The sequence below is a fragment of the Psammomys obesus genome, unplaced genomic scaffold (assembly GCF_907164565.1).
Source record: "Psammomys obesus unplaced genomic scaffold, mPsaObe1.curated_primary_1811, whole genome shotgun sequence".
In the NCBI taxonomy this organism is placed as follows: Eukaryota; Metazoa; Chordata; class Mammalia; order Rodentia; family Muridae; genus Psammomys; species Psammomys obesus.
In genome coordinates, this window is record NW_026591086.1 from 40,339,251 (window position 1) to 40,352,017 (window position 12,767).

The 12,767-nt window shown below is 34.3% G+C and overlaps 1 protein-coding gene across 8 annotated transcripts in view; it reads right to left on the reverse strand.

Moving 5' to 3' along the window:
- Positions 1-12,767, reverse strand: part of Mycbp2 (MYC binding protein 2) — a 246,544-nt gene that overhangs the window by 70,191 nt on the left and 163,586 nt on the right. For all 8 annotated transcript variants that reach the window (XM_055609971.1, XM_055609975.1, XM_055609972.1 and 5 more), the window contains 3 exons: positions 10,845-10,942; positions 10,034-10,150; positions 7,775-7,915 (listed from right to left, as the gene is read on the reverse strand). In XM_055609971.1, the coding sequence (XP_055465946.1) occupies positions 7,775-7,915; positions 10,034-10,150; positions 10,845-10,942 (356 nt within the window). The remainder of the gene's footprint in view (positions 1-7,774; positions 7,916-10,033; positions 10,151-10,844; positions 10,943-12,767) is intronic.

The window sequence follows — 12,767 nt, forward strand, 5'->3', positions numbered from 1 at the left end:
TAGAGTAAAAAATAACCAGAGGGAAGCATCCATAAAATTAGAAAAAAATAAGAATAAAGTTATGTAAATAATGACAACACTATCATTACAAATGATAAACTTTATAGCATATTTCTATAAGTATCTTCATATTAGCAGATACATATATACTCAAACAACAGTTATTAAAAATAAATATTGGGGCAAAGATATGTAGATTCAAGAATGGGTTTGAACCTCGATAGTATAATAAGAATTGATTATTAGCTTTTTAGTTGTTGTTTTAAGACCAAGTCTTGCTGTGTCATCCTGTCTAGAAAACACTTAATAAACCCTCCTTACTTAGTCTTCTAAGTGACGGGATTAGAGCTATGCAGCTATAATCTAGGCTCCTTACACGATACTTTTCAAATCACATGATGGCAATAAAAGACCATCTTTTACTTAACAAATATATACTATAGCAATAATTTATTTAAACTTACTATAATTATACTTTGTATACCAATATTCTTTACATATTGACAACTTATTAGAAATAAAACCTTTAGTGACTTGAAAAAAATACTAGGTTTGTAAGTAAACTGAATGTAAAAATAAGTATTCATATTACCATGCATATATATTTGTAAACATCTATATGTACATTTCTATAAATATAAATAGAACATAAAAATACATTTAAAATTTAATAAGATATAAACTTTGAACAGTGTTAGCATAATCACAAGATTTTTGAATGAACATTTAAAAATTCCTATTTCTCAATGGTAAAGTTCACTAAATACATTAGGTCATAGAGGAGGAAACTTTTAGGGCTATTTACGTCCTTTTTAAAGTTGCACGTTGACTTTAAAAATATCAGCAAAATGCACAACCTGAAGCTGAAAATAACTTCAGTGCTTGCATCATTTATTAGATTTAACAGTAATCGTAATTTCAAGGGGGTAACAATGGAGAGTAAGTCATAGCAAAACTAATAATAATTATAACCTATTCACCAAAGGTAATATATGAAAGCCTTAGGAAGACAGTTGATAGTTTATCTAAACATTAATAAAGCTATGTAAAATAAAAGTTCTTTTGTATTAGACTGTTTAAAAATAATTGATGCACATAAAATCATGACTGTGCCTGTCATTCTTAAGCAATCTTAGGATGTAATTCTTTTCAATATAGAAATGAGAACAGAATATAAAATTGGTGAATTTCAATCATATATACATATACACATATTTCCCATTCAATTCCCAGCTTCTCATATAAAACAAATATTTGAAAGGTCACTTCAGAAGAGTACGCTGGGCACAAATAGAAGAGTTATGAGGCCATACCACCACCACCTATATAAGTTCATTCTGAATAAAGTAACTTGGAGCAAACTGTTGGAGAAGCTTATCAGAAAACCACTGTAACTGTGAAGCCATGGAAATGTTCACTTCATTTAAAGTGGTAACACATTTGAGGAAAATGAGAGGAAAAAAACCAAAACCCTCAAATGCAAAACCTCTGCACAGATTTTTCCCCCTGGTAAATTCCAGTTTACTAATTCTAAGCAAAGCTTGAAAGACACAATGTAAAAGCTGTTGCACATGATGAAATACCTGGACAATGCATGATTGTTTCTTATAGTTAACTCACCTGGGGGAAAAAAGCTTTGGTAGTCCATGAAAATACGTCCAAATCCCTGACTCCTTGGCTAGCATTAAAGATATTCTGAGCGACAAAGTTTAAGAAAGAAAATATCAACAAGGAACGGGAACAGAGTATCATCTGAGAAGATGCGTTCACAGTAACATTTTCTGAACTCCAGCACCAATAGGAAATATTATTTTGCTAAAGTGAAACTGAAGCCACCTGAGTAAACCACACATCAAAGTTGTGAAAAACAAGGTTTTGTCAAAAGCTCTCCATAGATATAGTGTGTCATGCCATTTACTTACAGCAGACTTCGCTGTAAGACTTGGAGTCAGTGCAGGAAGAAAACCTTGAATCCTTTAAATGAGAACATTATTTGTTCTAGTACAATCCAGATGTGTTTTATGACAGAAAACAATCTGTCGTTTTATAAATATGTCAACAATAGCGATTATATAGACAATGCAACTCTTACAAATAAAAATGGCATGTATGTAAACGGTCCCTTTTCATAATAAAATAAAAAAAAAACAACCCAAATGAAAAATAGGTCATTAAAATATTTCCTACCTTCTATAAATGAAAAAAAAAAAAAAAAGAAAAAAAAAAGAAACAAGAAAAGAGAAACGAAGAAAGACCATAGGAAATGTTTCTAAAAAATAATAGCAAAAAACCTTTTTTTTCAAGAAAAGCATAAAGAAACACGTGTAAATCTTTTATCAAAAGAAAAGTAACTGGTTTATCTCAAAGTTAAGGAAATCATAAGCACTCAGGATTTCTATGTTAAATTCCAAAAAGTATTTTGTTAAAGAACACTTAATTAATGAGAACATTGCCCTATTTTTTCACAAACACTCTAATGACAATTTATTTATGTATTACATGTTTTACACATACACATCGCATAATCAATCTATTCTTAATTTTACTTAAAATTCAAAAATACTTAGTATGCAGCAATCCAACAAAAGTATTGCTTATTTAAAGACTATGTTAACAAGTTGTTCAAAAGAGGACATTCAAATGTTAATTGAAGTATATATCACTGAAGCCTTTAAGATGAAATAAACATTAAAATACCTGATCACTTATGAAATTTTAGACAATGAGAAGATATTTGCTACTTTCTAGTTCTTTATTTCCTTAAAGTATGTGTGGGTGGATCTTTTTTGTTTTACATTTAAATTTTTAAAAATTTATTACAATTTATTCACTTTGTATCCCCACTGTAGCCCCTTCCCTTGTCCCCTCCCAAACTCACCCTCCCTCCTCTTCTCCTCACATGCCCTTCTCCACGTCCACTGATAGGGGAGGTCCTCCTCCCCTTCCATCTGACCCTAGCCTATCAGGTTTCATCAGGACTGGAAGCATTGTCTTCCTTCCTCTGTGGCTCTGTGGCTGTAAGGGTGCTCCCTCATCAGGGGGAGATGAACAAAGACCCTGCCATTGAGTTTATGTCAGAGACAGCTCCCTGTTCCTCTTACTAGGGTATCCACTTGGATACTGAGCTGCCATGGGCTACATCTATGCAGGGGTTCTAGGTTATATCCATGAATGGTCCTTGGTTGGAGTATCAGTCTCAGAAAAGACCCCTTTACCCAGATTTGGTTCTATTGCTCTCCTTGTGGAGCTCCTGTTCCCTCCAGGTCTTTCTATCTTCCCCTTCTTTCATAAGATTCCCTGCACTCTGCCCAAAGTTTGTTTATGAGTCTCAGCATCTGCTTCAGTACCCTGCTGGGTAGAGTCTTTTCTCTAAAAGCCTTCTGTGGTAGGCTCCTGTCCTATTCTCCGTTTTATACCTCTTCTGATGTCTATCCTGTTTGCCTTTCTGAATGAGGATTTAGCATCTTACTCAGGGTCCTCCCTCTTGCTTAGCTTCTTTAGGTGTACGGATTTTAGTATGTTTATTCTATATTACATGTCTAATATCCACTTATAAGTGAGTACATACCATATGTGATATTTGCTACTTTCTATTACTTTATTTCTTTAAAGTATGTGTGGGTGGATACTTATACTAATTACAAATATACTTATAAATATTAATTATAGGATATAAGGCATGTAATAACAAGTTTCTAATCATGTGCCCACAAATACATTTGAAACAAAACTGAAAACAAAGCCATTATCCCCTTAATTTCAGAATACATGGCCAGTAGATCCTCTTTATCTAGGAAAAGTAAAACCTTTACAAAGCATTCCAAAATGCTGCTCTGAAGGAAATGATCTCCATATTGCTAGTTCAATGCATACAATAATCTTTGGAGTGTTTGTTCAATGGCTGTTCTCCCTGAGAATTGTGTTGCAAACATTTTGACATAAAACAATATCAATATTTTAAAATTATTTTCACATTTATTAAATATTACTTTGATGCTAAAGAAATGAAAAGCAATTATTAAAAATAATGTAAATTGATTTAGCATTAAAGAGCGATGTAGTAATTCTTCAAGCTTATATCTTTCTTTAAATCACTGTGCAAACTTAAGTGTTTGCTGAGTCAGTAACAATGAAATGATATTAAAAATGATGTAGCTAATAGCTGTAGCAACAGATTCCACTGAAATAAATTTTGTTTATTCTAATTATATTATTTAAGTTCTAATTTTATACATTTTGCTTTAGTTCCTATAGTTGTGGAAAATTCTCAGACTAAAAAATTTACTGTAAATTTAAATTATTTATTAACTATTAAGACATTTACCAAATAGAAATCAGTTTTATTTCTAAACTTTCTAAATCAGATTAGAAATATTTTATCTAATTGTCTGATTATTTATCAAAATAGTAACTTATCTAAAGTCTCATTTTTGACTGTTACAAAAAATGAATTAAGCTTACATACCATATAACTTCAAAGGTTAATATGGCATAACAAAGAGGCACATACACAATAATTTAAGTTAGTTCATTCTGAAATCCTATTTTAAAGACAGTATTTTTTTCTGGAGAATTAGAATATTAATTGCATATTAGAAACATAACTAAATTAACCAGCAATAGAGAACAATTCTAAGATAATAGTCAGGGCACAGAACACGTTACATAAATTAATAATTAGTACAGTGAAAATACATTATGAAATATATCAAATGCTTGTGCAAAAATATCTGCTAGAAAAGCACAAAGCTGAGGGCTGCTAATTTTAAAGCAGAAAAAGAATAAGAAAATCAGTATTGTACATATATAAAATATTACCATATTATTTTAACTGCTTTGTGTTCTCATTGTCATTAAGAAAATTAATCATTAAAGAATAAAATGAAGAGGCAGATTATAATAATCTAGGGACAGCATATTTATTCATGCTGTACTAAATAATTACTTATTATTACTAATATTAATATTAAAAAAAGACTACCTATATACATAAACACAAACCCATTCACAGACTAAAACAAGGAAATCTGAAGTATGTCAAACCTGTGCTGCCAGACCTTATTAAGCATTTCAAAAGAATGTCTATAAAATGCAAGAAATTGCTAAGTACCAATTGGTGATGCTACAAAGGCATCACAGGATAGCAAATTTTCCCTTAAATCTACTCCAACTCTTTAGTACCCTAAATTTTTAAATATCAGTGTACTTTCTTTAGGTGAGCAACAACTAGCCCGGATAGGGGGTAATCTCTAAGTGGATGTACATATTAGACACCCTCGTTAGCTCTGGAAGAATTCAGAATATAGGCACTAGCTTTTCTTGATGTAAGTTCTCTTTTCTACTCAATATTTCTTGCAATGTGTATTTGACATTTTGACAAAGTACATGAAGAACTGGATACAGAAGTTATAAGTCATGAAAATCTCCAATTATAAAAATAAACTCATCGAATCAACTTGTGGTTTTTTGTTTTTGTAGTTTTTGAAGTAGCGTTTCTCTTGGTATAGTCCTGGCTGCCCTGGAATTCGTTCTGAAGACCAGGATGGCCTCGAATTCAGATATCTGCCTGCCTGACTGCCGAGTACTGGGACTCGTGTGTGCCACCACTGCCTGGTTCATTTTCAAAATTTAAGCCTTTCCTTCTAGGAAGGCAAACCTCTCCAATGCCATGTGATAGCTCTGTATGTGACATGCACCTCTTGTTACTCCTGTCTTCTAAACCGTATAAAATCTTGTTGTCGCTAACGTTTTGGTAGTGGTTGCCAACCTTTGGGTTGCAGCTCCTTTGTGGGCCACATATCAGGTATCCTATACAGTATTGCTTTACATCACAATTCACAATGGCAGCAAAATTACAGTTATAATGTAGCCACAAAGTAAGTTTATGATTGGGGGTCACCACAACATGAGGAACTGTATTAAAGGGTCTCAGCATTAGGAAGGGTGAGAGCCACTGCTTTATAATTTTCAAAGTATAGGAATCACTTATTAATTATTTTTTAGGGTTATATGTGTGTTTTGTCAACGTGTTTATGTGTATAACCTCAGGCTTCATATTCAGGACCGCTAGCTGCCTCCCTTGAAGCAGCATCCTGTCTCTGCCAACCCAGAGTTGGGATAACAAGTATTTAGCAGCTTGCCCTGAATTTTATGTGAGTTCTGGAGATTGAACTCAGTACCTCCCATAGGGCAAGACACTTTACTGGTTGAACTATCACTTCATCAAACTTCATTTTAAATACTTTAATTGACTTATTTGCCTTCAGAGTAAATGAAAATTTAGTCACTACTGTTGCAAATATTCATACTTATTTAAATTGGCAGTTTATCCCAAGGAATAATGATTTTATAATAGCTAAATGACTTTGAATTACACTACTTTAATGTGTTCCTTTTTCTTCACATCCCTCTTAGATACCTCCTAAATCAAGCCATTCCACAGCTTATCACAAAGCAACTTCATTAATTATGCAATTATTTATTATTCTGTAACTATACTTACACTTACCGCTTCATTTTACCAAGGCAAATTAAACATAAAAATATACACCTTGGAATAACACCAAGTAGGGCTCTAGTACTAGTTCCACTAATACTTAAAATCTTGGAAAAATGAGAACAATACATTTAACAAGACAGTGTCACAATAAGAATGACATGAAACAAGCAAGGTAAGAAGCACATATGTGTGAGAAAATATTTTAAGCAAAATGATTATACCAGACAAAAGCAGTCAAATTCGATATCAATAGTAAAGGACTACTATGAGTAAAGTGTAGTACTTAAAACATTGTAGAAGCAACAGACAGGAGAAATAATCATTATTTAGTCCTTACCACTAATGAACTTAAACTTGAAATCTCTCTCTGTCTCTCTCTCTCTCTCTCTCTCTCTCTCTCTCTCTCTCTCTCACACACACACCCCACGTGAGTTATTGGTTGAAGGTAAATAAAGGAAACTAAATTCAATGAATAGTTGTAGTGGGAGAAAGAAGAAAGCCCACTCTAACAATGTGCAACTTAAAAAAAAAAAAAAGAGGGAAACATATTTTACATAGCACCTATCTGCTTTCAATCTCACTGACAACTACTCATCAGTTCCCAAGTACTTCATGCCAATGCTATTTATTAGTAATGTCATAGGAACACTTAGTTGGGAAAACACTCCTATTTTGTAGTTTATCATCTATTTAATGACACAGCACTATAGTCAACAATGACTTAACCACTCTACTGCAATATCAAAGAACTGCATTTAATATACTTTCACTCTAAGAGTTAGTATCATTAGGTACAAGTCTAAACATCACATCTTATATTAACACAATGGTAAAGTAAATCAAAACATAAAGGCTCCTGAGGTACACATAACACAGAAATAACTGTCAGAATAACAAACAACATTTATACCTGTTCTTGAATGCATAGTAATTCTACTTTCTCAAATACTGGGTTGAAATTCATTCTAAATAGTAGAGTGAATGAATAAGAAAATGAAGTATAATAATTTTACTCTTTTACCTCTGACAGGAATTCAGTAGGTTTAGTTTTAATTTATTACTTACTGTTGGTGAAGGATCAGAATAAGCATTAAAAGCCTTACCCCTGCCAAATTCCACTTTCATTACACTAAAGCCCTTAAGCATTCAAGCACTTTTGAAGTAAAAGTGATAGGTATGGATTACCTCAGAACTGAAAAGCCTTAATCAAAGAAAGATCTATTATGAGGACCGAGGGTAACTATGATGCTCATAAAAAAACCATCTTTCACTTACGTCAACAGGGACCAGAAGGCTCTTGCCAAGATGTTGATTAAAGGAGAGACACCAGGCTTCCGTGTAACCATTCATGTTAGGGACATACTTCTTAATTGTCTCATCATTCAGTCTCAACCACACACCATCATCATTGTGGATCTGGGGGGAAAAGACACCAAACAAGCTTGGCTTCCTGTAACTACCAGGAAGCTAGTGGGGACTGAGAATAAACAAAGCAGGGTGAAGTGGAGTTGCTGTACTTAGTTTCAGGAGAAGACAGTATGTGGGAACTTCTAGTGTGTTATCTGAAATTTTATGCATGATATCAAAGCAATACGATCATTTTCATGGTGACATTGTGAAAGCAACTATCTCAGGAGTTAAAAGCACAAAGAAATCATACAATAAGTAATTTAACAGTTTCTAAAAAATATGTCTTTTATTCAGGCTATTTGGTTGCACTGCAGGAAAATATTCCACGGAATTACCAAAGTTAAAGCAAGCCAAGAAATACATTTTAAAACTATTCAAAAATTCATTTAAAATACATCTATATTTAGAAACTAGTACTTGTTCTACAGGTTCTGACTACTATGTTCAACTGAGTTTTTCATGCTCAAAGTATAATTTCCTCCGTTTTTAAAGGGAGAAAGTTAAATGTAAACCTCAATGACCATATAAAACACTTTTTGAAAGATTTCCCAAACTGTTTGAAAGATATGCCTTTCAAAATGGATAAAATTTGGGATTTAACTATCACTTATGCAGCAAAGCTTCTCCAGCCACCTGCTGCCTCTTTTATTTCTGATATATTTGCATATAATTCTATTTATTATATTTTACTATAGGCTACTGTTGTCACATTTCATGAGTAAAATTTCAGATAACACACTATTCAGCATAGTCCTATGAAGCCCAGAGTCAGGAATGGGTTATTTCTTTTGGAGTTATTGACAAGTGACCCAAAGACCCCCAAAACATTCTTAGGCTACTGCCAATGTTTTTGGTGACCCTCCAGGACTTGACAGTAAGACCCTATTGCTGAAGATACCACAAATGTATCTCTTAGAACAGAGATATCAAAGCTGGTACTCACAGGAGGCTTCAACCCTACTGGCTATCCCTCAGAGTATTGTAAGTTGCTATCTACACTACCAGAAGAGAAAAGGAATCACCAATCTTAGGCAGCTGTCTAGCCATTGCACCCAATGTCTAGCCAGAAACCTGTTACTAGATAGCTCATAGGTCCTTGGAAAGAGTTTACTATTACCCTACTAAATGAACATAGCATTAAACTGACCCCTAACTGACCTATTGATATGAGCACATCAATCAATCCTCAGTAGCTTCTTGTTTACAGTAGATGGTGATTAACAGTGACCCACAATGTTCAAGATGTAAAGAATAAGAAACTATTCAGCCTTAAGTGGGCCATCTATATCACATCCTCTCCCCCCAAGTCTCAGGAATCATTTGGGAATATGGTGAGAAAAGACTATAAGAGCCAGATGTGATAGATGATGACCAAGGAAACTGCTTTCTTGCCACAACAGTGCAGTCAACACACATGAACTGATAGTAGTTGAGAAAACATCAACACGCCCTGTACAAGCTAAGCCAGACAAAATCCTAGCACATAGAAGAGTTCCACTCTCTACCTAAGGAGCTATTGGCATCTAGTAGTTTCTGGGAGAGGGAAGAGTCGTTGTCTTTAAAGGTGCAGCCCTTGGCTGAATGCTTTTCAGTGAAGATCATCAGAGTTTATGGCCAGCACAATTTGGACTTATGGGTGGAAAAAAACCAAACCAAACCAAACAAACAAAAACAAAAAGAAGGGCTGAACAGATGGCTTATTGGTTTAAGAGCACTGGCTGCTCTTATACCAGAACTTGGCTTGATTCCCAGTGCCAAATTGGTGTCTTAAAACCATCTGTAACTTCAGTTCCAGTGGATCTGATGCCCTCTTCTGGGCTCCACTGGTACCAGGGACATGTGTGGTACATAGACATACATGCAGGCAAATATAAAATGATTAAAATATTTAGAAAAAAGAAGATACCAAGTTGGATATGTTGGGAAGGATATCTAAGAGGAGTTGGGGGAGAGAATGAATATGATAGAATACTTTGTAAAAATGTCTCAAGAAACTGATCAGAAAATTAAATAAAAGGTCCGCAGACTACTTAGAGCCCAGTAACATTAAAACTTAGTTTCCTGTGAAAACATTACAGAAAAATTCTGTTCAAAATAAATTACTAATACATATTTATTAATTACCTCATCAATAAAAGTGATAGTTCCATTGACTTTCACTATTCCAATCTGCTCACTTTGAAGGGAAGGGTGGCTCCGGATGCGGAGACCAGCACTGTCCTTGGCGACAAATTTTCGAATCTGAGGAAAGATATGACAGTGATGGAGAAAAACGCAAACTCTACTTCCCATGTAGCCAATGAGAAAACCAGCAGATTCAAAAGTACAATCGACAAAAATGTCCTCACAATCATCTGTAGTTAGTTTCCTTCTGTTACTTATAACAATAAAAGTATATTTCTATGTACTGAAGAATATTTTATATCAATGTTATTAAATATATTTATGATTTCTCACTGTAAGTATTAAAGAATATAACAAAAATATAAAAAGTAACTTTTTAGAAGGGCAAGATATAAATTACAATATCATTATTTTCTTTTTAACAAACAGTTTAGCCATATCCCTTTAGCTAGTTTTTAGGTATAACAAGATTAAAGTTTCTTTTAATGACAGAGAATATTTTAATCTTGAAAACTCACATGTAATTTCAGTAGACTTTTTGTTAATAGCAATTTTTATTTTTATTTTTTTTTTTAGTATCAGGAAGTTCAGAACACTAATGATCTGCTAAAGAATACATAAAGAAGCCAAAAAGTAAAACTGTACAATTTGAAAAGATTAATTCTTATGAACTACTCTTTAGACTGATTTAGGGATACTGAATAGAATACTAAAATAAATCAAGTAAAACATTAGGTATTTGAGAGCAACTTTGAGGTATGAAGGAAAAATTTAAATCTTTGACCAATTCTACTTTTTGTCCTATGCTAACCTTATTTGGTTGAGGGTCAGCCTTTGGCTTGACTAGCTGAGTTCCTGGTGGAATCATCCCTTTTGGTGGATCTTTTACTTTTACTTCAAGTCCAGCATCTGTAATTAAAACAGTGTAATTATAACATTTGACTATAAAGGTGAGAGGATTGTGAAATCTAAGCACATTGTAGACTATTTTATTTTTCATATTATGTATATGTGGTGTTTTGCCACCATGGATATCTGCTCACGCCATTCATGACTGGTGCCTGCCAAGGCTAGAATAGGGCAGCACATCACCTGGGACTGGAGTTCAGGAGGTTACAAGGCCACCACATAGGTGCAGGGAAGTGAAACTGAGTCCTTTGGAAATACATTCAGTACACTTAATTGTTAAGTCATCTCTCCAGTCATATTTTAAACAATTAAGACAAATACCTGAATTCTGCTTTTCTTTTTAAATGATGATTGATGCTAAGCACAGGAAAAATAGAAAAAATTAAAAAATGGTGTCCTGAGATTACCGAAGAACAGGTTATAGTGTTTTCCTCACTGTTTAATGTGGGTGTGTGTGTGTGTGTTTCCCATTATTTAACTGGAATACATTGAATGATCATGAACAAATTCAAAATAATAATAATAGAAAGGACCCCTTTTGTGACAAGTGCTATCCAACAGTAATAGGTCAGAACACTTTTCATCACCCACAGTGATAAGCTCTGTGACTGAGACAGCAGGGCATGGATGACAGTACGATGTCAAGATGGCAGTATGATAATACAGTAGTTAAGAGATAACATTCTCTCAGTGGCTGGCTCTCTGATCATCTCTAGGGGTGGCGGGGGGTGGGGGGGAGCAGCCTTACCAGGCCACAGAGGGAGGTGATGCAGCCAGCAATGATGAGACCTGATAGGCTAGGGTCAGATAGTAGGGGAGGAGGACCTCCCCTATCAGTGGACTAGGGGAGGGGCATAGGGAAGAAGAGGGAGGGTGGATGGGACTAGGAGGAGACAAGGGAGGGGGCTGCAGCTGGGATACAAAGTGAATAAACTGTGATAAATTAAAAAGGAGAGAGAGATGACGTTTGCATGCTAGACCACACTTGGCACTGTGTGAATACAAGCCTCACTGTCCCATTTCTTTGCTATTGTGAATGATGCTGAATAAATGCGAAAGTACAAGTTTCTTTGTATTCCTCACTAATGCTTTGAAGACCCTGCTAAAATTTCTATTTCTGTATTTCTATTCTACTTAAAATAAGTTTTGTTTTCTATTCAATCTCAGCAACCTATGGTTTCATTGCTTGAAAAAATTATTTTTTCTAGAACCAAGTTTTGCTAAGAACTAATTAAATGTTTGCTGAACTAAAAGGTTTTAGGAACTTGGTGAAATAAAAGGGACCGTGAGAAAGGCTTATTATAATTCACACATCTGATTGAATACAGTTGTTAACTCTATATGCCAAAATGTAAAGACCTTCTTTATTTCCAGTCTAAAAATAAACAACTTACAGTTCAGCTCCCCAAAGTTTATTGTGATGTTATGTTACTATTACAGTTACCCTTTGATGACATTATACATGACAGTTTTTATTCTACACAGGAATTATACAATGAAGCATTAACTCGTAGAAGAAAATCAGTATTTTTTTCAAACTTATTAGGAGATAAGATCTTTTAAACAACAGTATCTACTAAGCAGCCACTCTATGTTAGGTGCTGACCTAAACTGGGATATCACACATGAACTGTATGACATCTGCTCCTACCAAGAGAGGATGACTGACACGGAGAAGGTATAGCATGCACAGGATAATGCAGGGATGAGGAAGGAGTACCTCATACCTCACTGACACACTAGAAAACTGGAGGAGGACTCATGACAGCTCCAATGAGTGATCAGATACCATGAATTATCCTCAAGTGATATGATCTTTGCAATG